The 24,818-nt window shown below is 32.2% G+C and overlaps 2 protein-coding genes across 2 annotated transcripts; both read right to left on the bottom strand.

Annotated features, from left to right (window-relative positions):
• Nucleotides 1-813: 813 nt before the first annotated feature.
• Nucleotides 814-3,079, bottom strand: LOC142227468 (uncharacterized). The gene is made up of 2 exons (XM_075298031.1): nucleotides 1,402-3,079; nucleotides 814-1,036 (listed from the first exon to the last, which is right to left on the bottom strand). Exon 1 carries the CDS (start codon nucleotides 2,312-2,314, stop codon nucleotides 1,406-1,408), a length of 909 nt encoding a protein of 302 aa, XP_075154146.1. The 5' UTR covers nucleotides 2,315-3,079; the 3' UTR covers nucleotides 814-1,036; nucleotides 1,402-1,405.
• On the bottom strand, nucleotides 2,333-24,818 carry LOC142224513 (uncharacterized). Its single transcript, XM_075294292.1, has 6 exons — nucleotides 24,688-24,818; nucleotides 24,236-24,267; nucleotides 9,710-9,918; nucleotides 9,052-9,181; nucleotides 5,608-7,716; nucleotides 2,333-5,466 (listed from the first exon to the last, which is right to left on the bottom strand). Exons 1-6 carry the CDS (start codon nucleotides 24,816-24,818, stop codon nucleotides 2,333-2,335), a joined length of 5,745 nt encoding a protein of 1,914 aa, XP_075150407.1.

The following is a 24,818-nucleotide window of genomic DNA, read 5'->3' as shown; positions in this document are numbered from 1 at the left end:
AATTTTGTCAAAATTTTATTTCTAAAGAACAGTTTCTCCAAACCTTATTTCTATTAAATTTTTTTTCAAAATTGTATTTCTATAGAACATTTTATCAAAAAAAAATCCTATTTTGCACAATTTTATTTCTTGTCATTTGTCAAAACGTTATTTTTTAGAAAACTTTTTCAAAATTATATTTCTATAGAAAATTTTGTCAAAAATTTATTTGTACAGAAAATTTTGTCACAATTATAGTTCTATAGAAAATGTTGTCAAAATTTTATTTGTATAGAAAATTTTGTTACAATTTTATTTCTTTAGAAAATTTTGTCAAAATTTTATTTGTATAGAAAATTTTGTCAAAATTTTATTTCTATAGAAAATTTTTACCAAATTTTATTTGTATAGACAATTTTGTCAAAATTTTATTTCTATAGAAAAATTTTCCAAATTTTACTTTTTTTAAAAAATTTGTCACACTTTTATTTCTTTAGAAAATTTTGTCAACATTTTATTTTTTATAAAATCTTGCTGTTTGGGAATAAACTAATGAAAGCTGAAAAAGAAAATTTTGCCTTTCGAAATAATAACACGTATAGAAATTAGATTTTAAATTCAAATTCAAACAAGTTTTATTTATAATTATTTCAAGTGTTATTTTAATTTTAATTCATTATTTATGATTAGGTTTAAGTTTTAAATAGTAATTAAGTTTTACAACTAGATTTAAGAATTATTTACAAAAGCAATTAGATTTGAATTCAATTTTGGGAAATGGTGTAAATAAGGGAGAGTTTTAACTTTAACAAAATATACAAAGGGATTGTGCAATATAGTTGTAAGGCAAAATATTCAATGCAATGACATGGAACTTTAGTGCAATATAGAATTAAGTTAAAATTTCTATTATTGTGTGTACAAAGTGTTGTGATCTTTTTCCTTTTTTTTTGTTGATGACGTTTAATTATGTTGTCGGCACTTTTATGTTTGGGTTTCTTTGGTTTGAGGAGTCGATGGGGTTTTATATGTGTCACTAATTGTTCACTGTGTTTACCTGTAATTATATATGTTCTTTAATTGTTCACTTTAATGTTTTAATTTATTTTAAGGAATTGTTCAATAACAAATTTTCACTTGACATTCGCGGGGGCAGACGAGTTCGCACGCACGTATTTGTTTACTTCACGGTCGGTTCAAGACTGGTCGTTGCCCTTTTGAGTGATGCTTAGCAGCATAAACAAAGCTCAGCGACAAAGCTACAAGCATCGATCAAAGGGCAAACTTTCCAGGTAAACAAATAGAAAAGCAAAAGGACACAACGATTAAAAATTATTTGTGCCGCTATGCACAGTATGTCAAAACGGGTTCAAAGAAACTTTGAACATTCTGCCCCCCGCGAAAGAGTGTAGTTTACCTTACCTCTTCATCTCGTTTCCTGTGACGAACTACTCACTGGTCCCACAAACACGTATCCCCAATCGGTCAGCTGGGCGAAGACACGTCCTAAGCCGGTTTCGACAACTCCGTCTCTCCTGAGGTAGGCATATGGACCAGCACCAATTTCTACATCGATTGATTCATTGCCCCTTGGATCGATATCAGCAAGAGGTCGGGCTTCCATAGCGACGGTGGGATCTTCTATTATTGGGTCAGAGTAGGGTCTTCGTGGCAGGTCCCGTGTCACTAAGGCCTTTAGTCGATAAACGAGCCGACTACCATAAGTCCGGCATCGCAACCGAATACTTGCAAACCTGTGTCCATTTCTTTCGGTGGTTGGAATGCCAAGTCTCGTGATTGTGGAGGCCGCAACTCTTGTTGATGTAGCTGCCTGACACAGCAACACCCTGACACTGGCCCAGTCCTCGGAGTTTTCACCTGCCATATACACTTGCGCCGTTGGTATGAACACAGAGGATCGGTGATACGGCAATTCCACTGGAGGGGGCGTGTAGCGACCAAATGTTTCCCTCAGTTGAGGAGCCCCATGCAACATGGTATGGTGTCGCAAGTTACACTCCCTGCACGCCGTGAGGACTGGACAGTCTGGAGCTAGGTGGCTGCGTGCCAGGCAGTTGCGACAATAGCTACGTCGCTCTACAGTCTCGTACCGTTGGTATGGGGTCTGCTGGCGGAAACGATGACAATTTCTGAGTGGGTGGTCATCTTGACAAAGCCCACAAGCAAATTGCCAATGAGAAGGGCGATAGCGTGGGTCGTTGTTACGGCGGTTGTGACGGGCAGGTCTGCTGGGTCCAGGTGGGGATGGGTCTCTGCTTGGAAGTACTCCTGACATATCTGCAACGAAAGTTATGTGAGTACCGTGTTTTTTCATGAATTTACGATATGCTAGTCAGTCCGAAAATAACTTTACGATTTTCGTGATAGGTCGACTAATTAACCCAGTCGAAGTTTTAACATCTACCACCCGGACATTTTTATCAATCCCTTCATAAGTTTTGACAACTCTTCCAAGCCTCCATTCATTTGGAGCTAAACGATTGTCTTTTACAATCACTAAATCATCTACGACAAGATTTTGTTGCGGGTATTTCCATTTGTATCTACGATGTAATTCATTCAAATATTCAGATTTCCACCTTTGACAAAAGTTTTGTGAAATAATCTTCAATCGTTTCCACCTGTTTGATAATGTTATATCATCCTCAGAAATATCGGGTTCTGCAGGGGCTAATAGTGGTGATCCCACTAGAAAATGACCAGGGGTCAAGGGCTCTAAACTAGAAGGGTCATCGCTAGCAGGATTAATGGGTCTTGAATTAAGACAAGCCTCTATGCGAGCTAAAATAGTGGATAGTTCTTCAAAGGTGAAATTCATTTTTGGCATAGTTTTCCGAAGGTGAGCCTTGAATGATTTAACTCCAGCCTCCCACAAACCTCCCATGTGAGGAGCACCTGGAGGAATAAACTTCCATTCTAAGTTCTGATGTACGTGTCGTTGCACTGTAGTGTCTTGTATTGATTTCATAAATGCGATCCTATCCTTTTTTATAAGTTCGGCGGCGCCTACAAAATTTTTACCGTTATCTGAGAATATTTTCTCCGGACACCCTCGTCTGCCTATAAACCGATCTAAAGCTGCTATGAAAGATTGGGTCGACAAATCACTAGTAGCTTCTAAGTGTATTGCTCGAGTTGCAAAACAAACAAATATGCAGACATATCCTTTGGTAATTAGACAGGCGCGAGCTGTAATACTTTTTATGCCAAAGGGTCCCGCAAAATCAACCCCTGTATTTCGAAAGGGTCTAGATAACATAGTGCGCTCTGGAGGAAGAGATGCCATAATTTGTGTCTGGGTCTTATACTGATGGAGAGCACAAGTTCGACAGTTATGGATAACTTTTTTAACTAATTGCTTTAAACGAAATATCCAAAATTCGGAACGAATTACGCGAATCATTAATTGATTTCCGCCGTGCATTGTTACTTTATGAACGAATTCGACAAATAAAAGTGCAAACCGAGAATCATATGGAATTAAAATTGGATGACGTTCATTATAGGTAAGAGCAGGTGATTGAACTAACCGACCGTTTGATCTAAGCAAACCTTTCCCGTCAATGAAAGGGTTAAAAGGTAAGAGTTGGCTACTAGGTGAGAGTCGTTTCTTTTGGGTCAACGCTGCATACTCTTCAGCAAAATAATGTTTTTGTGTAACGACTATAAGACGAGTTTTTATATCCAAAAGTTCTGAACCCGTAATTTCTTCAGACGAAATTCGAAATCGGTTTGTGCCCGTGTTACGCCAAAAACGCATGACATAAGATAAAACACGATATGCCCGTGGCAACCATGAAAAACGTGTCAATGGGTCCTCAAATGTGGATGTCGCAAAAACTTTCACTTGTTTAGCTTCAAGGTTTGTATCACAATTAAGTTGATGTTTAGGCCAATGATCTCTTGGCAATTTTAGCCACGATGGGCCAGTCCACCACAAATGATGTGTCTTCAATTCATCTGGAGAGCAGCCACGACTGGCTACATCTGCTGGATTAGATTCGGAGTCCACATGACTCCAATTTTCACTACCTACATTTTCTAAAATTTCGGAAACCCTGTTTCCTACAAACGCGCTCCAAGAACACGGCGGTTTTTGAAGCCAAGCCAAAACTATCATAGAGTCAGTCCAGAAATGGGTTAAAAATCCAGAAATTTGCAGATTTGGAATTATAGTGTTAGCTAATTTTGACAACATTACTGCCCCACATAACTCTAATCTAGGTAGAGAAATTTTCTTGATTGGGGCCACGCGGGTCTTGGCTGCTAACAGAAAAGTTTCTACACGGTCTCCATCTTCGACTCGAACGTAAAGTGTCGCAGCGTAAGCGCTCTCTGAAGCGTCACAAAAACCATGAATTTCAATGGTACTTGATGGCGAATAATGAATCCATCTTGGTACGGATATTGTGTCAATCACCGAATTATTTTTCGCAAAGTTTTTCCAATTCATATTGGTAACAGGTTTCAAAGTGTCGTCCCATCCAATTTTATTTAACCAAACTTGTTGCATTATCAGTTTTGCAACGACAATAATTGGGGCTAACCATCCACAAGGGTCAAAGAATTTTGCGATTGTCGACAAAACTTCACGCTTCGTACAAAGTTCTTTTTCTTCAACATTAGGCGCTTTAAAAGTGAAATTATCTGCTGCTACATTCCACCGAATGCCTAGGGTCTTCGTTGACGATCCTTCAGAAAGATCCAACCAATTGACAGGCAACAAAAAATCGGGATGTAGGCCATTTAAAAGACGAGGGTCATTAGAGGTCCATTTCCTCAACTCGAAACCAGCAGAATCTAAAGCGGATGTTAATTGTTTTCTAGCGGTGATAGCATCTTCAACAGTATGCCCACCCGCTAATACATCGTCGACATATAAATTTTCTCTAATTATTTTTGAACCCAAAGGGTGTGAATCTTGAACGTCTTCCGCTAATTGAAGCAGCGTTCTAATCGCTAAAAATGGGGCGCAATTTATGCCAAAGGTTACGGTTAACAATTCAAAATCCTCAACTGGGTCGTTTTCAGATGATCGAAAAAGTATTCTTTGAAATGAAGTTTGCTTTGGGTCTACCAGTATTTGACGATACATTTTCGTTACATCGGCGTTGAAAACATATTTGAAAAAACGCCATTTTAAAATTTGTAAAACTAAGTCCTGTTGTAAAATAGGACCGGTATGTAAAATATCGTTTAGGCTTTTCTTATTTGAAGTGGGACTCGAAGCATTAAATACCACCCTAAGTTTGGTGGTTACTCTATCTGGTTTAATGACTGCGTGGTGTGGTAAATAGTAATGAGGGGTCTTATGTATGTTTTGTGGATCAATTTTCCTCATTTGTCCTAATTCGAGATATTCCCTAATGGCAGCGTCGTATTGAGCCTTTACATCAGGGGTCTTAGAAAGTTTTTTCTCCATACGATAAAATTGTGCGAGAGCAATATTTCTCGATGCACCGATTTCTGAACAACTTTTAAATGGAAGGGTCACAATATATCTTCCAGTATCATTACGTTTTATCGTAGATTTGTAATTAGTTTCACAATATATATCTTCAGCTGACCTCAAAATTATTTTTGGGGTCTCTTCCACCTCCCAAAAACGTGTTATAATTTTCTCTAAAGAGGAGGCATTATAAAGAGTAATTTGTTTCGAAGTTTCTATATTTTGTTGAATGGGTCCACCAACGATCCATCCAAATACGGTATTTTGCGCTATAATTGATCCAAATGTTTTCATCGGAATATGAACGTTATAAATTAGCGGTCCTATATCTAAACCGATCAGCATATCAACGGGTCGACTTTCATAAAATCGAGGATCCGCCAAACTAAGATGCTTAAAATCTTCAAATTGAGAACGATTAAGGTTGTGGGTTGGTAAATTAGAAGGAAGGGTCTTCAACACGGGTGCCCAAACTTCTAACTCAAAACTAGGATCGATACGTGAACAAAGTTGAAAAACGCAAGCCTTTGTCGATGTTTCAGCTACGGTGTCACTCAAGCCTGTGACGTGAACTAAATTCCTCACTGTAGGAAGTTGCAACTTATTTTTCATTTTTTCCGAAATAAATGTTGACTGTGATCCAGGGTCAATTATTGCTCTGGCATCATATCTCTGTCCCTTTGATTTTATTTGTACAATGGCGGTAAACAACAGTGTTTCTCTAGGTTGTGGAGTGGGTCTGCCTTCTTGCAGCGTAAGAGTCGTTATACTAGGCGTTTCAATATTCGATGTGGACTGTATACAAGGTAAATTCGATGATTGTTGAACAAGGTTGGAACGAGCGGCAGCACTTGTACTAGGTTGTACTCCACCTCGATCCTGATTAACTAAGTTGAGAGCTCCAGTACTTGTACTAGGTTGTACTGTGTCTCGGTTATGATGAACAAGGGTGTTGAGAACGGCAGCACATGTACCGTCTCTTGTGTTTGTAGGGTCGCGGGCCTCATTACCCTTATGTAACAAGTTATGGTGTCTTTGATTACATTCCCTACAACTAAAACGACTTTTACATTCCCGTACTCCATGATTCTCAAATAAACAATTATAACAACGATTCGACTGTTTCACTATTTGAATTCTTTCATTAATAGATTTTTCCAAAAATTTGGGACAATTTCGCAGCATATGGTTTGTCCGACAAATTGGACAAACGCTCTCATTATGCCTGCGACTAGGATTACTATTTTTTGAATTATTATTTGCTTGTGAATTACTATTGAATCTTGAACCAGAATTATTTATTTTTTGATTTACATTGGTGTGAAAACTATTTACGCGACTCCCCCTTTTATCAAAATCAGATCTAGATTGATTGTATTTCGAGTTTTGAGTTTTAATATTTCCCACCGATTCCAAAGTTTTAAATTTATGTGATAAATATTCATCTAATACGTGCCAACTTGGTAGGGTCGAACAATCCTCTAAACTATTCTCAAATTCCTCCAAAAAAGTGCGAGGCAATTTCGTTGAAACAAGGTATACTAAAATTGGGTCCCATTCTCCCGTGTCTACTTGTAAAGTTTCCAAAGTTTGTGTACAAGTACTAATTGTGCGCTGTAATTTTTGTATAGTTGAAACATTTTCAATTGAAACAGTGGGCAAATTAAAAAGAATTCTAAGCTGTTCGTTAACTTGCATTCGTTTATTTTCGTACCTACTTTCTAAATTTCTCCAAGCTATATCGAAACCTTCATTAGTTAGGGGTACATTTGTAATAATTTCCCGCGCTTCTCCTGAAGTTTTTTGGGTCAAATGGAATAACTTTTCGACTTTACTCAATCGTGGGTTATTAATGTAGATTGCAGAGAATAAATCTCTGAATGTTGGCCATTCACTGTATCCGCCCTTAAAAATGTCTGTGTCACATGGTGGCAATCGCAAATTTGGGGTCGAATTTGGGTCTACTGCGATGGTTTGTGTCATTGATTCCCTAGCTAATTTTTCCTGACTTTCCCGTTCCTGACGCGCTAAGATTTGTGTGCTAATTATACTTAAACCCCGTTTATAGACGTCCATACCGTTTTTATAATGGCCGCGAAGCTTATCCTTATCCATCGGAGTCTCTCCCTCATCTGGAGTCCTATCCCGACAATTTATGTAAGCCCGCCTAACTTGATCCCATAACGTATTTAGCTCAACTCGAGCTGCCTCTAACGCATGGAGATCTTCGGTTGCCGCCTTAACAGAACAAATACTTTCAACGTCAACTAGGTCATTTAAACAATTAACAAATTTTTCTTTCAAAATTTTATCCATGATGTACTTTAAACTTTTTTGCACCAGTCAAAAAAAACTAAAATAAATCAAATTTCGCGAAAGAATAATTTAGTTTTACTCAAGAAAATTCGATTTTTCTAAGGGAAACTATATTAAATGTAAATATCTGCGCGAACGATAAAATTTGTGGGGTCAGAAATAAATTTGCGGGGTCAAAATTACGAAAAATTACAAAAATCAAATTTAACACAACCGAAATAGGGTCAGTAGACGAAATTGGGCCAAAGTTACGTAAAAAAATTTTTTAAAAATTCCCCAAGACTGGATATTCAAAAAACTTTTACAATAAATTTCCAAAAGGGCGAGGAATTAAACAAATTTAAAATTTCCCAAAACCACAAGGTCAAACAAATCAATTAAAATTTCCCAAAAAACAGGAAACCAAACAAACAATTTTTTTTTTAAAGCACGATGCTCAATTAAAATCAGCGATAAATCGCATAAATTAATAAATACAGATCAAGAGTAAAAAAAAAAAAAAAAAAAAATGTGTCAACAAATTCACTGAAAAAAAAATAAAATTATCTTGGTGCCCAAAAAATCAAATATATATATATATATTAAAAGAAATTTGTAATTTTCCTTACCTTTGTATGGGTCAGTGGGTCTTGAAAATTACAAAGATATAACCAAAGACTACAAATATGGGTCACCAAGATTTATAAATACAAAAATAAATTCAAGTTGAAAAAATCAAATACTACAAATTTGGGTCGATTAACATTTGTTTCAGCTTTTTAAACTCCAAAGTAAAATGTTTCAATCAATCGATTTAAAAATTTTCCCAGCGCCAATTATTTTAATTTTCCAAAATGATCAAAAGTTTTTCTCGAAAAAATTTTCGTTAAATTTTTCACTCCAAAAAAAATAATTTTGCAAATTTTCACTTGTTTTTCCAAAAATAGTATTTAATTTCAAGCAAAAAAACGAATTTAAATTCAAAAAACATTTTTTTTCAAAATCAATATTTTTACCAAAAAATTTCTCTCTGTGTAAATTTTTACCGGTCAAAACTTTATCCCCATTTAATTTAATTTAAACAAAATCGAATTTAAATTCCCGAAAATTCCTCCAAAAAATTTCGAAACAAAAATTTCTTTCCGTGTAAATTTTCGCCAATCCAATTTCTATACCGATTTTTCTTAAATTTTTTCAAGTGTGTCAAAGCAAATGGGTCATCCAGTTGTGTCTTTTAGCATATCGTAAATTCTTTTTTCCTTTTCGTGTTCCAAAAAATTCAAAAAACTTGAAAAAACTGTACTCACTTTGAAGATTATAGGTATGTGTGTGTCCAAAATGTTTGTGATCCGTTACCTTTGTGGCGTCGATTTTTGATGTTGAGTCGCTGTGGTGTCGTGTTTTGTTGTTTTTTGTCGCCTTCCACTGGAAACTGTTCTGTATTTTGTTATTGGACAATTTGTAGTTTATAAAAACCGTTGTTACGGTTTTGTCCAATTTTTTCCACAAATTTTTTAATTTTTAAAAAGTTTTTGTTTTTGTTTTTTTTTTTTGCACGACCGAACCGATTGTTTTGTTGGATAAAATTTTAAACAAATGGGTTAATTTGGGTTTTGGGTCACTCACTGGCAATTTTTCAGTCAATTTTGCATCTTAAACAAGTTTTCAAAATTTTCACGAAAAGCGATTAATTTTTTAAATTTCCAAATTTTTCCGAATTTTTTGTACTTTTTACGTGAAAACAAGCCTTTTTACTGCCAAATTGATTGAAAAATTGCTAAAAAACACACACACAAAATGGGTCACAAAGATTCAATTTTTTCAAAAAAACACTAATTTTTTCCAAAATTTACTAATTTTTTTTCAAAAAATTTTCAAAAATTAATTGTCCAACGTTCACTTTTAATTTCTCACAATTTAAAGTTTTTCAATCATACCAATGCAGTAACCCTTTATTTTACTTACTGTAGTGCCACTTTGGTTACCCTTTTCTTGTATGTCCCATATATATGTATATACGCTTGTATATGCATATGGATATTTTTCGTTGTTTACTGCTTGTTGTTCGATCGATGGATCACTGGATGGTTGGCTGAGTAGTGTTGTTGTTGTTTTGATTTTTCTATTTCTTCTTTGGTTACTGTTGGTTTTCGTTTGTTGCAAGGGCACAGGCACTTTGAATGTTTTTCAATATTGTCTTTTGTAAAGGGTTTTTTTTTTTTTGCATTGATATTACACTGGGTATATTTGACAATGATATTACACTGTGTAATTTGGAATATTTTATTTTTTTTAATGTAAATGAAAGTTTATTAAATTTTTTTCTTTTTTAAACAAAACTAATTATTGGGTCACTGGTTTTTTTTTTTTTTTTTTACACTTGGAAAAAAATCACATTACACCGAGAAAAAAATTTTACACTTTCAAAAAAATTATGTTTTTAATTATTTAAAAAACACAAATCCGGTTCGCAATGGACCAAAATGTTTGGGAATAAACTAATGAAAGCTGAAAAAGAAAATTTTGCCTTTCGAAATAATAACACGTATAGAAATTAGATTTTAAATTCAAATTCAAACAAGTTTTATTTATAATTATTTCAAGTGTTATTTTAATTTTAATTCATTATTTATGATTAGGTTTAAGTTTTAAATAGTAATTAAGTTTTACAACTAGATTTAAGAATTATTTACAAAAGCAATTAGATTTGAATTCAATTTTGGGAAATGGTGTAAATAAGGGAGAGTTTTAACTTTAACAAAATATACAAAGGGATTGTGCAATATAGTTGTAAGGCAAAATATTCAATGCAATGACATGGAACTTTAGTGCAATATAGAATTAAGTTAAAATTTCTATTATTGTGTGTACAAAGTGTTGTGATCTTTTTCCTTTTTTTTTGTTGATGACGTTTAATTATGTTGTCGGCACTTTTATGTTTGGGTTTCTTTGGTTTGAGGAGTCGATGGGGTTTTATATGTGTCACTAATTGTTCACTGTGTTTACCTGTAATTATATATGTTCTTTAATTGTTCACTTTAATGTTTTAATTTATTTTAAGGAATTGTTCAATAACAAATTTTCACTTGACATTCGCGGGGGCAGACGAGTTCGCACGCACGTATTTGTTTACTTCACGGTCGGTTCAAGACTGGTCGTTGCCCTTTTGAGTGATGCTTAGCAGCATAAACAAAGCTCAGCGACAAAGCTACAAGCATCGATCAAAGGGCAAACTTTCCAGGTAAACAAATAGAAAAGCAAAAGGACACAACGATTAAAAATTATTTGTGCCGCTATGCACAGTATGTCAAAACGGGTTCAAAGAAACTTTGAACACTTGCCAAAATTTAATTTGTATAGAAAATTTTGTCAAAATTTTATTTGTATATAAAATTTTGTCAAAATTGTATTTCTATAGAAAATTTTGTCAAAATTTTATTTCTTTAAAAAAATTTGTCACACTTTTATTCCTTTAGACAATTTCGTCAACATTTTATTTTTTATAAAATTTTGTAAAAATTTTATTTTTTATAAATTTTTGTAAAAATTTTATTTTTATAGAAAATTGTGTCAAACTTTTATTTTCATGGAATATTTTGTAAAAATTTTAATTTCAAAGAAAATTTTGTCAAAATAGTATTTCTATAGAAATGTTTTACAAAATTTTATTTCTGTAAAAAATTTTATACAAATTTTATTTCATTGGAAAATTTTGTGAAAATTTTATTTCTATAAAACATTTTCAAAATTTTTTTAGAAAATTTTGTCAAAATTTGATTTTTTTGAAAAATTTTGTCAAAATTTTATTTGTATTAAAATGTTTTTCAAAATTTTATTTCTACAGATTTTTTATTATTTTTTTTATTATTTTTATTATTATTTCTGTAAATTTTTTTTTAATTTTATGTCTACAGATATTTTGTCAAAATTTTACTTCTACAGAAAATTTTGTCAAAATTTTATTTCTAAAGAACAGTTTCTCCAAACTTTATTTCTATAATTTTTTTCCAAAATTGTATTTCTATAGAACATTTTATCAACAAAATCATATTTTGCAAAATTTTATTTCTTTAGAAAAATCTGTCACAATTTTATTTTGTGAAAAAAATTTTCAAAATTTTATTTTTTTAGAAAATTTTATCAAAATTTTATTTCTATAAAAAATTTTGTCAAAATTTTATTTTTATAAAAAATTTTGTCAAAATTTTATTTCTTTAAAAATTTTATTGTGAAAAGGAATATTTTGAAAAATCTAACAAAACACCAAGAATTCTATCAATAACCTAAACAGTAAAAAATCTACCATTTTTGTTAACATTCTACCAACTGTGGCAACCGTGGTCACAAGCCATAAAATGTGGTACTCTCTCGCGTAGTGAAATATCTTTTTGTTTATACTCTCCATCATAGGATGGGGGTATATTAACTTTGTCGTTCCGTTTATAAAACATCGAAATATTGCTCTAAGACCCCATAAAGTATATATATTCTGGATCGTGGTGAAATTCTGAGTCGATCTAAGCATGTCCGTCCGTCTGTGGAAATCACGATAATTTCCGAACGGAACAAGCTATCGACTTGAAACTTGGCACAAATAGTTGTTATTGATGTAAGTCGGATGGTATTGCAAATGGGCCATATTTGGTACATTATATTAGTATATGATCTCTAACAACCATGGTCCATTCGGTCCATAATTATATATATAGTGCCCATTTAAACCGATCCTCCGATTTGGCTTTCGGAGCCTCTTGGAGGAGCAAATTTCATCCGATTCGGTTAAATTTTCTATGTTGTGTAAGTATATGGCCACTAACAACCATACAAACATTTATACATATCGATTCATAATTATCTATAGCCCCCATAAAAACCGATCCCCAGATTTGACTTCCAAGGCCTCTTGGAGGAGGTACATTATATTAGTATATGGTCTCTGATAAAGGGTGATACGGTCAAAATTTGGTCAATATAAACTTGACGTATTTCTTTCAATTTTGCATTTAAAAAACCTGAATACCCCTCATTTTGAAGGTGTGTGTGTGTAGAATGTTGCTCCTATTTTGATTTTGGAATTCACTCTTCAGTTGTCAAAATGCCGTCCAAGCAAAAAGAGCAGCGTAATTTTGCTCGCGCATAGCGAAAATCCGAGCTACTCGCACGCAAAGCTAGCAAAATCGCTAAAAGTTGCCAAATCAACCGTCATATGTAATTAAAGTGTTTGGGGAACGTTTGTCGACAGCCAGGAAGTCTGGATCGGGGGGATATCGAAAACCGGAAACCGCTGAGACGACAAAGAGAGTTGCCGGTAGTTTCAAGCGAAACCCTAACCTCTCTCTCCGAGATGCCGCAAATAAGCTGGGTGTATCGTCTACAACCGTGCATCGAGCCAAAAAACGAGCCGGACTATCGACTTACAAGAAGGTAGTGACTCCAAATCGCGATGATAAACAAAATACGACGGCCAAAGCGCGATCCCGGAGGCTGTACACGACAATGCTGACGAAGTTTGACTGCGTGGCAATGGACGACGAAGCCTACGTCAAAGCCGACTACAAGCAGCTTCTGGGACAGGAGTTTTATACGGCAAAAGGAAGGGGAAAGGTAGCAGATATTTTCAAGCACATGAAGGTTAGGTTAGGTTAGGTGGCAGCCCGATGTATCAGGCTCACTTAGTCTATTCAGTCCATTGTGATACCACATTGGTGAACTTCTCTCTTATCACTGAGTGCTGCCCGATTCCATGTTAAGTTCAATGACAAGGGACCTCCTTTTTATAGCCGAGTCCGAACGGCGTTCCACATTGCAGTGAAACCACTTAGAGAAGCTTTGAAACCCTCAGAAATGTCACCAGCGTTACTGAGGTGGGATAATCCACCGCTGAAAAACTTTTTGGTGTTCGGTCGAAGCAGGAATCGAACCCACGACCTTGTGTATGCAAGGCGGGCATGCTAACCATTGCACCACGGTGACTCCCTTCAAGCACATGAAACTATCAAAGTTCGCAAAGAAATATCTGGTTTGGCAAGCCATCTGTACCTGTGGCTTGAAAAGCAGCATTTTCATAGCTTCCGGGACTTTCAACCAAGAAATTTACGTGAAAGAGTGTTTAAATAAACGTCTGCTACCTTTCCTGAAGAAACACGGTTGTTCCGTACTGTTTTGGCCGGATTTGGCATCGTGCCATTACGGTAAAAAGGCCATGGAGTGGTACGCCGCCAACAACGTGCATGTGGTTCCCAAGGACAAGAACCCTCCCAACACGCCAGAGCTCCGCCCAATTGAGAAATACTGGGCTATTGTCAAGCGGAACCTAAAGAAAACCAAAAAAACTGCTAAGGACGAGCAGCAGTTCTAGGCAAACTGGCTTTCTGCGGCGAAGAAGGTGGACAAGGTGGCTGTACAAAGTCTGATGGCAGGTGTCAAGCGTGAGGCCCGGCAATTCGGATTTGGAAAAGCGAAAGCCTAACTGAATATTTTTCCTGAATTTTATACTAATTGAACTTGAAAAAGAAATTTAATTTGATTTTTTAAATAAACGATTTCACCGATTTACACGCGTTTTCCCTTGACCAAATTTTGACCGTATCACCCTTTAACCATGCAAAAAATTGCTCCGTATCGGACCATAATTATATATAACCCCCATATAAACCAATCCTCAGATTTGACCTCCGGAGCGTCTTGGAGGAGCAAATTTCGTCCGAAACGGTTAAAATTTGTACATTATATTAATATATGGTCTCTAAAAAACCATGCAAAAGTTGGTCCATATCGGTCAATAATTATATATAGCGCCCATATAAACCGATCCCCAGATTTAACTTCGGGAGCCACTTGGAAGGTCAAATTTCTTAAAGGCTCAAATTTCATCCGATTCGGTTGAAATTTGGTACGTTGTGTTAGTATATTGTTGCTAACAACCATTGCAAAAGTGGTCCATATCGGTCCATAGTTATATACGTATTTTGTAATTTTTTTTATCCTTACCATAAACGGAGTTGCTGTAACAATGTCAGATAGATATTTGAAGATGAGTTTTTGACAATAAAGTTTATTGAAAAGAGAACTACCATTCTTGAATTAGACCATCTTGGTCTGTTTTTCGTGAACGTCCGTCCACTGGTTCGAAAACGTCGGTTCACTATTCTCCAAAGCCTTTTTTTTTTTGTTTCTAGCCCATTCTATGGATTTTAAATATTTTTCAAAAATATTTTCACCTTGACTGGCATATCCTTCGCACAAACACCTTCACCTCATTCCATTGTAAAATTTTATGAATTCAATTAAACCCCCATTTAAATGGCAATAAATTAATCTTCATAAATCACACAAATCAACATTAACATCGGAAAAATACCAGCAGAGCGCACATAGAGTGACACATAAACTGAATCACCAACCTCAAAGGTGGGTGAGACTTTAGTAAATACGCATTCGTATCATTCCAAAAGACTAAGAATCCAAAGCTCCCATACCTCCCCATCACCATCATCAGACATATAGGAGGCCAAAGTAGCAAAAGGATACAAGGACACAAGACAGAGAGATAGAAAGACTTTTGCAACAGAGTTATGCTTGTAACGACTGAAGTATGAAGTGAAGTTGCAGAACAATCCAAAGATTCCAAATAATGACAAAAGCAATTAATCTACATTTGAAACACACCAGGGTCTATGCTCTTAACTAACTTTGTAATATGCTACTCGTAGAGAGATGGAAGCAAAGACACAGGTATTTGCAAATTTTTATACGATGTAGGGGTAGTGAAGTGAAATTTTTGTATGGAAATACTATGGGATTGAATAGAATCGCTTATAGAGGAAGGAAGGGTTTTTCGAATTCCCCAAGCATCTAAGATTACTTTTATAAATTGTATCATTAAATCGGGTGTGATAAGATACTGTGTGGGTTCATACAGGCATTACCATAAGGATTATTAAAACTGAAGTTGAAGTTGGACTCTTAAGCATGGGGAATTGCAAGGTTTTTAGTAGTACATTTTTCGAATAGAAGATCCAAGATGATATGGATTAAAAGGCCGAACGATTTCTTCTCTAAAGGTCAACCAAATTGCGATAACTTGAGAAATAAAGCTCCATAAAAATGAATGTTTTTGGAGTTGATTTCGATTCAAAGAAGTGGTGAATTGAAGTAATTTTATTTCTATAGAATTTTTTTTCTATAGAAAATTTTGTCAAAATTTTATTTCTATAGAGAATATTGTCAAAATTTATTGCTATAGAAAATTTGGTCAAAATTTTATTTTTATAGACAATTTTTTGACAATATTTTATTTCTATAAAAAATTTTGTCAAAATTTTATTTCTATAAAAAATTTTGTCAAAATTTTATTTCTATAAAAAAAATTTGTCAAAATTTTATTTCTATAAAAAAATTTGTCAAAATTTTATTTCTATAGAAAATTTTCTCAAAATCTTATTTCTATAAACAATTTTGTTAAAATATTATTTATATAGAAAATTTGGTCAACATTTTATTTATATAGAAAATTTTGTCAAAATTTTATTTTTATAAAAAATTTTTTGACAAAATTTTATTTCAATAAAAGTTTTTTCAAAATTTTATTTTTATATAAAAATTTTGTTAAAACTTTATTTATATAGAAATTTTTGAAAAAATTATATTTCTATAGAAAATTTTCTCAAAATTTTATTTCTTTAGGAAATTTTGTCAAAATTTTATTTCTATCGAAAATGTTGTGTTAAAATTTTATTTCTATAAAAAATTTTGTATTAAATTTTTATTTCTATAGGAAGGTTCATCAAAATTTTATTTCTATAGAAAATTTTGTCAAAATTTTATTTCCATAGCAAAGTTTGCCAAATTTTATTTTTTTAGAAAATTTTGTCAAAATTTTATTTCTATAGAAAATTTTGTCACAATTTTATTTCTATTAAAAATGTTGGCAAAATTTTATTTCTATAGAAAAAGAAAGCGCCTTATCCCCAGAACTTGATGTAAATAGTATAAACCAATTGTCATTTTATTAAATTAATTTTATTAATTAAAATTAAACAAATATTAACCATCAAAATCACATTCTTCGGTATCTAACTCTAATTCCGTCCCTCTGTGTTTGTTGTTCGCAGGATTCCGGTGGCAATTATTAACCGATTTTGATAAAATCTGGTACAACATGTTTTCTTGGTCAAAGGACAAACACGGTTGAATTTGGAAAAAAAATGGATCAAAGTTACATATAGCCCCCATATATATGTATCGCCCGATTTCGACAAATTAGACCATACTGCGCTTATTTACCACCCGATTGTCTTCAAATTTAACACAAAGTATTTTTTTATAGTACCCTTAAAGTGTGCAAAATTTCATCAAATTCGGTTCAGATTTAGATATAGCTACCATATATATGTATCGGCCGATTTTCCCAAATTTGACCATAAAACCCTTACATTTATTTTAGTATGGGCAAGTTTGGGCATGCAAACTTTACAGCACGTAAAAGTATACTTCCTCACGAACAATAATAAGCAACAATTTTCATTAACAATCGTTAACATTTCTAGTTCTATTCCTCATATAAATCGCACTTTTGAATCCATAAATTCAAGTTCAAAAACAAAAAAATTTTGTAAAGTCTTTACAACATTTTGACTACTAAACCTCCTCTTAGAATCTACCTTTAAAAGTTTTCTTTATTCACTTTTATTGCGAAAAAAATTAAGCACGAAATTTGTCAATTTTTGTTCGCCTTGATTAAACGCAACTGGCATAAATTTTGGTAAACATTGGCAGCCTTTTTCTCCTGAAAAGGGTTGCCAAGTTTTAAATTAACTTTCGATTTTTACTATCCAAGATGTTCTATAGTAATTTCAATTGAAATATCCAATAATTTTTATTTTGAAAATTTGACTTTTTGCCGCTGTTTCGCGATTTCCGCCCATAGTGCAATGGGCTGAATAGTCTACACAGAACAACATATCACCAAAATATTTCCAATTAAAAAGTTAAATGAAGTTGAAATTTTTCTCAATTAACCGATTAATTGACTTTTTAATCAAGTTAGAAACATTAAGTTAATTAAGTCCATGATTGAAAATTTAAAATTTTTTAAATTAAAAAAATTAATTGATACAATTAACTTTTTAATCAAACTCAGTAGACTAAGTCAATTAAAAAAGTAATGGAAATTTTTAACTAAAAATGTATTTCAAACAATCAATTTTTTAATCAAACTAAAACTCTTTAAGTCATTTAAGAAATTAATTGAAAACAGTTACGTTTTTAATAAAAAACAAAAAAAATTGAGTTTTGCAATCCACATGAATCAAAAAATTAATTGAAATTTGGTAATGAAATCAATGAATTTGGTAATGAAATTAATTGACATTTGGTAATGAAATCAATTAATTTTTTAATCAAGTATTTTTTAATGTCCAATTAAAACAGTGACTGCTACCATCATTTTCGTTATTGACGACATTTCAAATAAAAAATTAATTGGATCAATAAATTTCGTGGTTGAATCAGAAAACATTTTTTTGTGTGTAAGTGAGCCTGATACATCGGGCTGCCACCTAACCTTTTTATACCCTGCGCCACACTGTGCAACAGGATATTATAAGTAAGTGCATATGTTTGCAACACCCAGAAGCAGACGAGATACACACATGGTGTCTTTGCAAAAAGCTCAGGGTGGGCTCCTGAGTCAATATAGCCATGTCGGTCTGTCTGTGAACACATTTTTGTAATCAAAGTCTAGGTCACAGTTTTAGTCCAATCAAATTTGGCACAAGTATGTGTTTTGGCTCAGAATAGAACCCTATTGATTTTGGAAGAAACCGGTTCAAATTTAGATATAGCTCCCATATATATATCGTTCGCCCGATATGGACTAATACGGTCCCAGAAGCCAGAGTTTTACCCCAATTTGGTTGAAATTTTGCACTAGAAGTACAATTAGTAGTGTAGTCAAGTGTGCCAAATTTTATTGAAATCGGTTCAGATTTAGATACAGCTCCCATATATATCGTCCAATCTTTTACTCCGATTTAATTGAAATTTTGTACAGGGAGTAGAATTAGCATTGTAGCTATGTGTGTCAAATTTGGTTGAAATCGGTTCAGATTTAGATGTATCTCCCATATATCGTTCGCCCGATTTACACTCATATGACCACAGTTGTCAATATTTTACTCTGATTTAGTTGAAATTTTTTTTCCTAAACTTCTAATACGTATATATCGAGCGATAAATCATAAATAAACTTTTGCGAAGTTTCCTTAAAATTGCTTCAGATTTAAATGTTTCCCATATTTTTTTACTAAAATTGTGTTCCACCCTAGTGCATTAGCCAACTTAAATTTTGAGTCTATAGATTTTGTAAAAGTCTATCAAATTCTGTCCAGATCGAGTGATATTTAAATGTATGTATTTGGGACAAACCTTTATATATAGCCCCCAACACATGAGACGGATGTGATATGGTATCGAAAATTTAGATCTACTAAGTGGTGCAGGGTATAATATAGTCGGCACCGCCCGACTTTAGACTTTCCTTACATGTTTCTAGAGAATATTGTGTCGAAGTTTTATTTTTAGTGGAAATGTTTATGTCAAAATTTTATTTCTATAGAAAGTTGTGTCAAAATTTTATTCCTATAAAAAATTGTGTCAAAATTTAATGTCTAATGACAATTTTTGTTCAAAATTTTATTTCAATAGAAAATTTTGTCAAAACTTTAATTCTATAGAAAATTTTGTTAAAATTTTAATTCTATAGAAAATTTAGTGACAAAATTTTATTTCTATAGAAAAATTTGTCAAAATTTTATTTCTATAGAAAATTTTGTTAAAATGTTAATTCTATAGAAAATTGTGTCAAAATTGTATGTCTAATAAAAATTTTGTCAAAATTTTATTTCTATAGAAAATTTTGTTTCTATAAAAAATTTCGTCAAATTTTTTTTCTATAAGTAATTTTGTTAAATTTTTTTTTCTATAAAAAATTTTGTTAAAATTTTATTTCTATAGAAAATTTTGTTTCTCAATTTTATTTTTATAGAAAATTTTGTCAAAATTATATTTCTATAGAAGTTTTCCTCAAAATTATATTTTTATAGAATATTTTGTCCAAATTTTGTTTATATACAAATTTTTTGTCAATATTTTATTTTTATAGAATATTTTGTCAAAATTTTATGTCTATACACAGAGAATACAGATTGGTTGTGACAATCGAATTTATTGCCAACCTCCTTTTGGCAGTTGTAGCAACCTCCTTTTGGCAGTTGCAGCAACTACCAGTTGGCAGTTGTGCCACCCGTCTGATTCGATCGACACAACCAATATCTCATATGGTGTTGGTTGGGTCTGCCGACAATATCGGTTGTTGCTACCTTCATTCGATTGTGCTGCCCGACCTTAATAGTGCTCGTTATCAAATTAAAAACCAATTTTGTCCCAGTTAATATTATATTTTAGTTTATTAAAATAGTACACTTAGTTTAAATATATTTATTTTAGAATATAAGTAAATATAAACACATACTATTATATAATATTTTACATCTGTTAAAATCTAAATTAAAATTGTTATTGAAATTGTATAAGAAATTGTACCATATATACCACCCAGCATAGATAGGAGTCATCAACATCTGCGCAGATAATTTTTCTAAAATAAAAAAAAAAACATAGTATATATACATTGAAGAAAAACTTTAAACTGGAATAGAATGGTGAAATATTAGACCATTATTATGCCACCCCAGCAAAAAAATGGAGCACAATTTCAGCAGAATTGTAAGGGAGAGAAGCAGTACCAACTGCTTACAAAACAACTGAATCAGCGCTGATTTTTGTGGGCGATGTCCCGATTTAGAGCAGCTTCTACATAGCGCTGATAATATTGCTCATTTTAATAGAAATATTGGTCAGAAGTGATATAAAATATTGAGTATAGCATTGATGGCGTGAAGGAAAATAGCACTACCTTTCATTCATCTATACTGCATGAATTGGTTGTAATAACGTAAACGAATGATCATAAACTACTTTGATTACTCGTTTACGTTATTGCCACCGATTCATGCAGTGTGGATGCACTACCTACTTTATTGTATGCCAAAAAGCGCAACTAAACTCTTACTGCTGAAGTATTTTTTGCTGGGACATAAGTAAATTAATCGTAATCTGAAATCTGTGTGATATACATAAATGGGAACCAAACTCTCCATTCATGATTAGCAGAATCTTCCCAAAGGAATAAATGGTACGAAGAGCTAGATCGCTAGAGAATCTATTTCAACATGTCAGAAACGATTCTTCGTGTAGCCAGATTTTATTGAGAATAAAAGTATTTATACTCTGACCAAAACTGGTGTATTGCATTAAAATAGACAACTACATAAAAACAAATTAAACCTACCCAATTTGCTTCCACTGTTAACTCCTTGCAAGTTCTTCTATACGTTCATTAGGGCGGATTTTTCATTAGGTCCTCATAAAATTAGATACTGAAGTTCACTTTCGAGTTCTTCGCCGGTTCCATGAAGTTTTGTGTATTACATTAAATTAATCCATTTGACATAATATAAGCAAATTCCGTGGATTATCATATAATATTTTTTAATGAGATCCATAGTAAATGCCGAAAAGGCCGGGCAGAAAATTCGTCATTATATTTTTCTATTTATAAACATATGTATTTTCTCGACTTAAGAAATTTTAATATTGACATTTGAAAATATTCAATTTACATTCGGCTGTGACAACCATATGTAAATTATAATTACTAAATTACAGCCATGAAATTCTATTAAGGAAGGTTGTACCAACCAATTTCATGCAAACAATTTCAAAATAGGTACATTTGGTTGCTACAACTATTTATCGTAAAACACGAAGGAAAATCTGTTATAACAGTTATCGAATGGTTGAGTAGATGAAAATATAGTTGTGAGTAGGTAGACACAAACGACTTATTGTTCCAAATATGGAATTTAAATTATTACAACCGATTTCCACCCATTCTATTCTCTGTGTGTAGGAAATTGTCTCAAAATTTTATTTCCATAGGAAATTGTGTTAAAATTTTATGTCAACTAAAAATTTTGTCAAAATTGTATTTCTTACAAAATTTTGGCAAAATTTTATTTTCTATAGAAATAACATTTTATTTCTATAGGAAATTGTCTCAAAATTTTATTTCTATAGAATATTTTGTCAACATTTTATTTTCATAGAAAATTTTGTCAATATTTTATTTCTATAGAAAATTTTTTGTCAAAATTTTATTTCTATAGAAAATTTTGTAAACATTTTATTTTTTATAGAAATTTTATGTCTAATGAAAATTTTGTCAAAATTTTATTTCTATAGAAAATTTTGTCAAAACTTTATTTCTAAAGAAAATTTTGTCAATATTTTAATTCTATAGAAAACTTAGTGACAAAATTTTATTTCTATAAAAATTTTTGTGTCAAAATTTTATTTCTATAAAAAATTTTGTCAAATTTTTTTTTCTATAAAGAATTTTGTTAAATTTTTTTCTATAAAGAATTTTGTTAAAATTTTAATTCTGTACAAAATTTAGTAACAAAATTTTATTATTATAAAAAATTTTGTTTCTCAATTTTATTTTATAGAAAATTTTGTCAAAATTTTATTTCTATAGAAGTTTTTCTCAAAATTATATTTTTATAGAATATTTTGTCCAAATTTTATTTCTGTACAAATTTTTTGTCAATATTTTATTTTTGTAGAATATTTTGTCAACATTTTATTTCTATAGAATATTTTGTCAAAATATTATTTCTATAGGATATTGTCTCAAAATTTTATTTCTATAGGAAATTGTCTTAAAATTTTATTTCTATAGAATATTTTGTTAAAATTTTATTTCTATAGAAAATTTTGTCAATATTTTATTTCTATAGAAAATGTTGTCAACATTTTAGTTTTATAGAAAATTTTGTCAATATTTTATTTCTATAGAAATATTTTTGTCAGAATTTTATTTCTATAGAATATTTTGTCAAAATTTAATTCTATAGAAAATTTTGTCAATATTTTATTTCTATAGAAATTTTTTTTTGTCAAAATTTTATTCTAGAGGAAATTTTAAAAGTACCTCATTGTTATTATTTGTTAACTGACATTACTCAAAATTGGCAAAAATAATCTTCTATTGTACTAACTAAATCGCTTCAGATTGTGATATAACTCCTATCGCTCGATTTGCATCTCCAGGTATTTTTTTGATTCAAGACCATTTCTGTATTTGTAGTATATAGTATAGCTATTAACCTTGTCATTCATTGAAAAAATTTTACCAGCACACAAAAAAATAACTGCAAATAAATATTAACAACTTTATTTGTATGTAAAATCTGCTGATGCTCAACAAATTTGTCTGTGAAAAATTTATATTTTTCAGTTTGATAGTTTCTTAAATGTGTTTGTTGTATGAGATAATTGATAAACCCATATTAATATCGGGATTAGAGTTATTACAATTATAATTAACTAGAATATTTAGCACTGGGCAAGAAGTTGTCAAAATGCTTGCTAGACCCTGGACTACTCAAATTTAAAATCGTCATACATTTACATTTTCCCCGTCCAAAAATAACATTTTGTTCATATTTTTTCTCTCTGTGCACTTAACAGAATATATCCAAAATTGTTCCGGCAATTTTGCAATTTTGGTACAATTCATAGCATAATTCCGTCAATTTTAATTTCAATTTAATTTTTTGTCAATACACCAATAAATTTGTTACAGGTCATTGATAGCCTCCAACAAACCACATACAAATTTTTTCGTTCAAATTCAAAAATATTTGTTGAGGATTAAACGTAACGTTCAGCAAAAAATATTTTGTACTCAACAAATTACTTACAAATTATGTTATTGATAGCACAAATTATTTGTTGCCTTCTGATGGTAACGATTGCTAACAACTTTTTTGTAATAATGGTTATTAAAAGTACAAATTAGTTTGTTGCAGGAAAATTAACAAATTTTGTTATTGGTTTTCCAACAAAAGTTATTGGTTCTCAAACTTATTTTTATCTGTGAGGGCAAGTTCCTTCTTCAAATAAAGTCATAAAGAAAATAATAAAAACAAAATTCTTCTTCATTGTGGGATTTCTAAAAGGCAATCTCATATTTTCTAAATCCCATAACGTAACGCCATTAATCTCTCTGGTATTTATGATGTCACAAAAAAATAAAATCAAAATCCAAGGAAATCTAAATCTCCCACGGTCATCTCACAACCCTATTCATAATTGAAATTTGAAGGATAGATGAGATTCATAGTGGAGGATAATAAAAAAATTTCTAACCTGCTTCTTTTTCACAATTATTTCATGTCAAGTGCCCCATACCCACTTGTGCTTTCACACAAAAGGCTCATATTTAATAAACATAACACTTGAAAATCTGTTTTCATTTTTATTTTTCGCTATGACAAAATAGGAATGCAAGTCCTAGAAACATACCCTTGTTCGCAGGACTTGCAGGACCAACCAGACTATAATCAGGATAATTGTATAATACACAGATAGATGATGAACAAAGTTGGTCCCTTCATTTACTGGTTTTCTAAATTATTTCGTAAGGAATTGTTTGTTGAGCAATCGAGGAAAGTGGAAAGGGAGAGTGGGACTGAGTGAGTGAGTGTTGCATGCCTGGCACGTGACCCAGTGTTACGCACTTTGATTAGTTCTACTCGTTAGGATACCAGCAAGAAAGGCGTACAAACGCCTTATGACTGCAACCAACCCTTGTTAGCCAACATGATGGGAGGACAGACTGATGGACGGACGGACGGACCGACAGACAATGTATAAATGGATGAATTCTTGTTAGCAGCATTAGCAGTTTCACTTGTCACTCGTTACCATAGAATAAAAAGTCACGCTAACTTATCCATGCCACCACCAATTCGAACCATTTATCTACCAGTTTTGGCACAAGTGTTAACATCTGTATAAGTTTTCTTTCTTCCTTGCGCCCCATTTCACAAAAACAAAGGATATTATGCACTTGTCCTTCCAAACTTTTTGGCAAATTCAATTTCAT

Source organism: Haematobia irritans, chromosome 2, assembly GCF_050003625.1.
Source record: "Haematobia irritans isolate KBUSLIRL chromosome 2, ASM5000362v1, whole genome shotgun sequence".
Taxonomy (NCBI): domain Eukaryota; kingdom Metazoa; phylum Arthropoda; class Insecta; order Diptera; family Muscidae; genus Haematobia; species Haematobia irritans.
Note: the sequence above shows the minus strand (reverse complement) of the source record. Positions and strands in the feature narration are given on the sequence as shown.

Excerpts from the sequence above, each read along its gene's own strand:
- LOC142227468 (XM_075298031.1), bottom strand. The coding sequence starts at position 2,314 with ATGAAAAAACACGGTACTCACATAACTTTCGTTGCAGATATGTCAGGA.
- LOC142224513 (XM_075294292.1), bottom strand. The coding sequence starts at position 24,818 with ATGAAATTGAATTTGCCAAAAAGTTTGGAAGGACAAGTGCATAATATC. Across the intron at positions 24,268-24,687 it reads CCAAAACTGGTAGATAAATG|TCTGGTTGGTCCTGCAAGTC; the intron begins GTTCGAATTGGT and ends TCCTGATTATAG. Across the intron at positions 7,717-9,051 it reads ACATACCTATAATCTTCAAA|TTGACGTTGAAAGTATTTGT; the intron begins GTGAGTACAGTT and ends TAAATGACCTAG.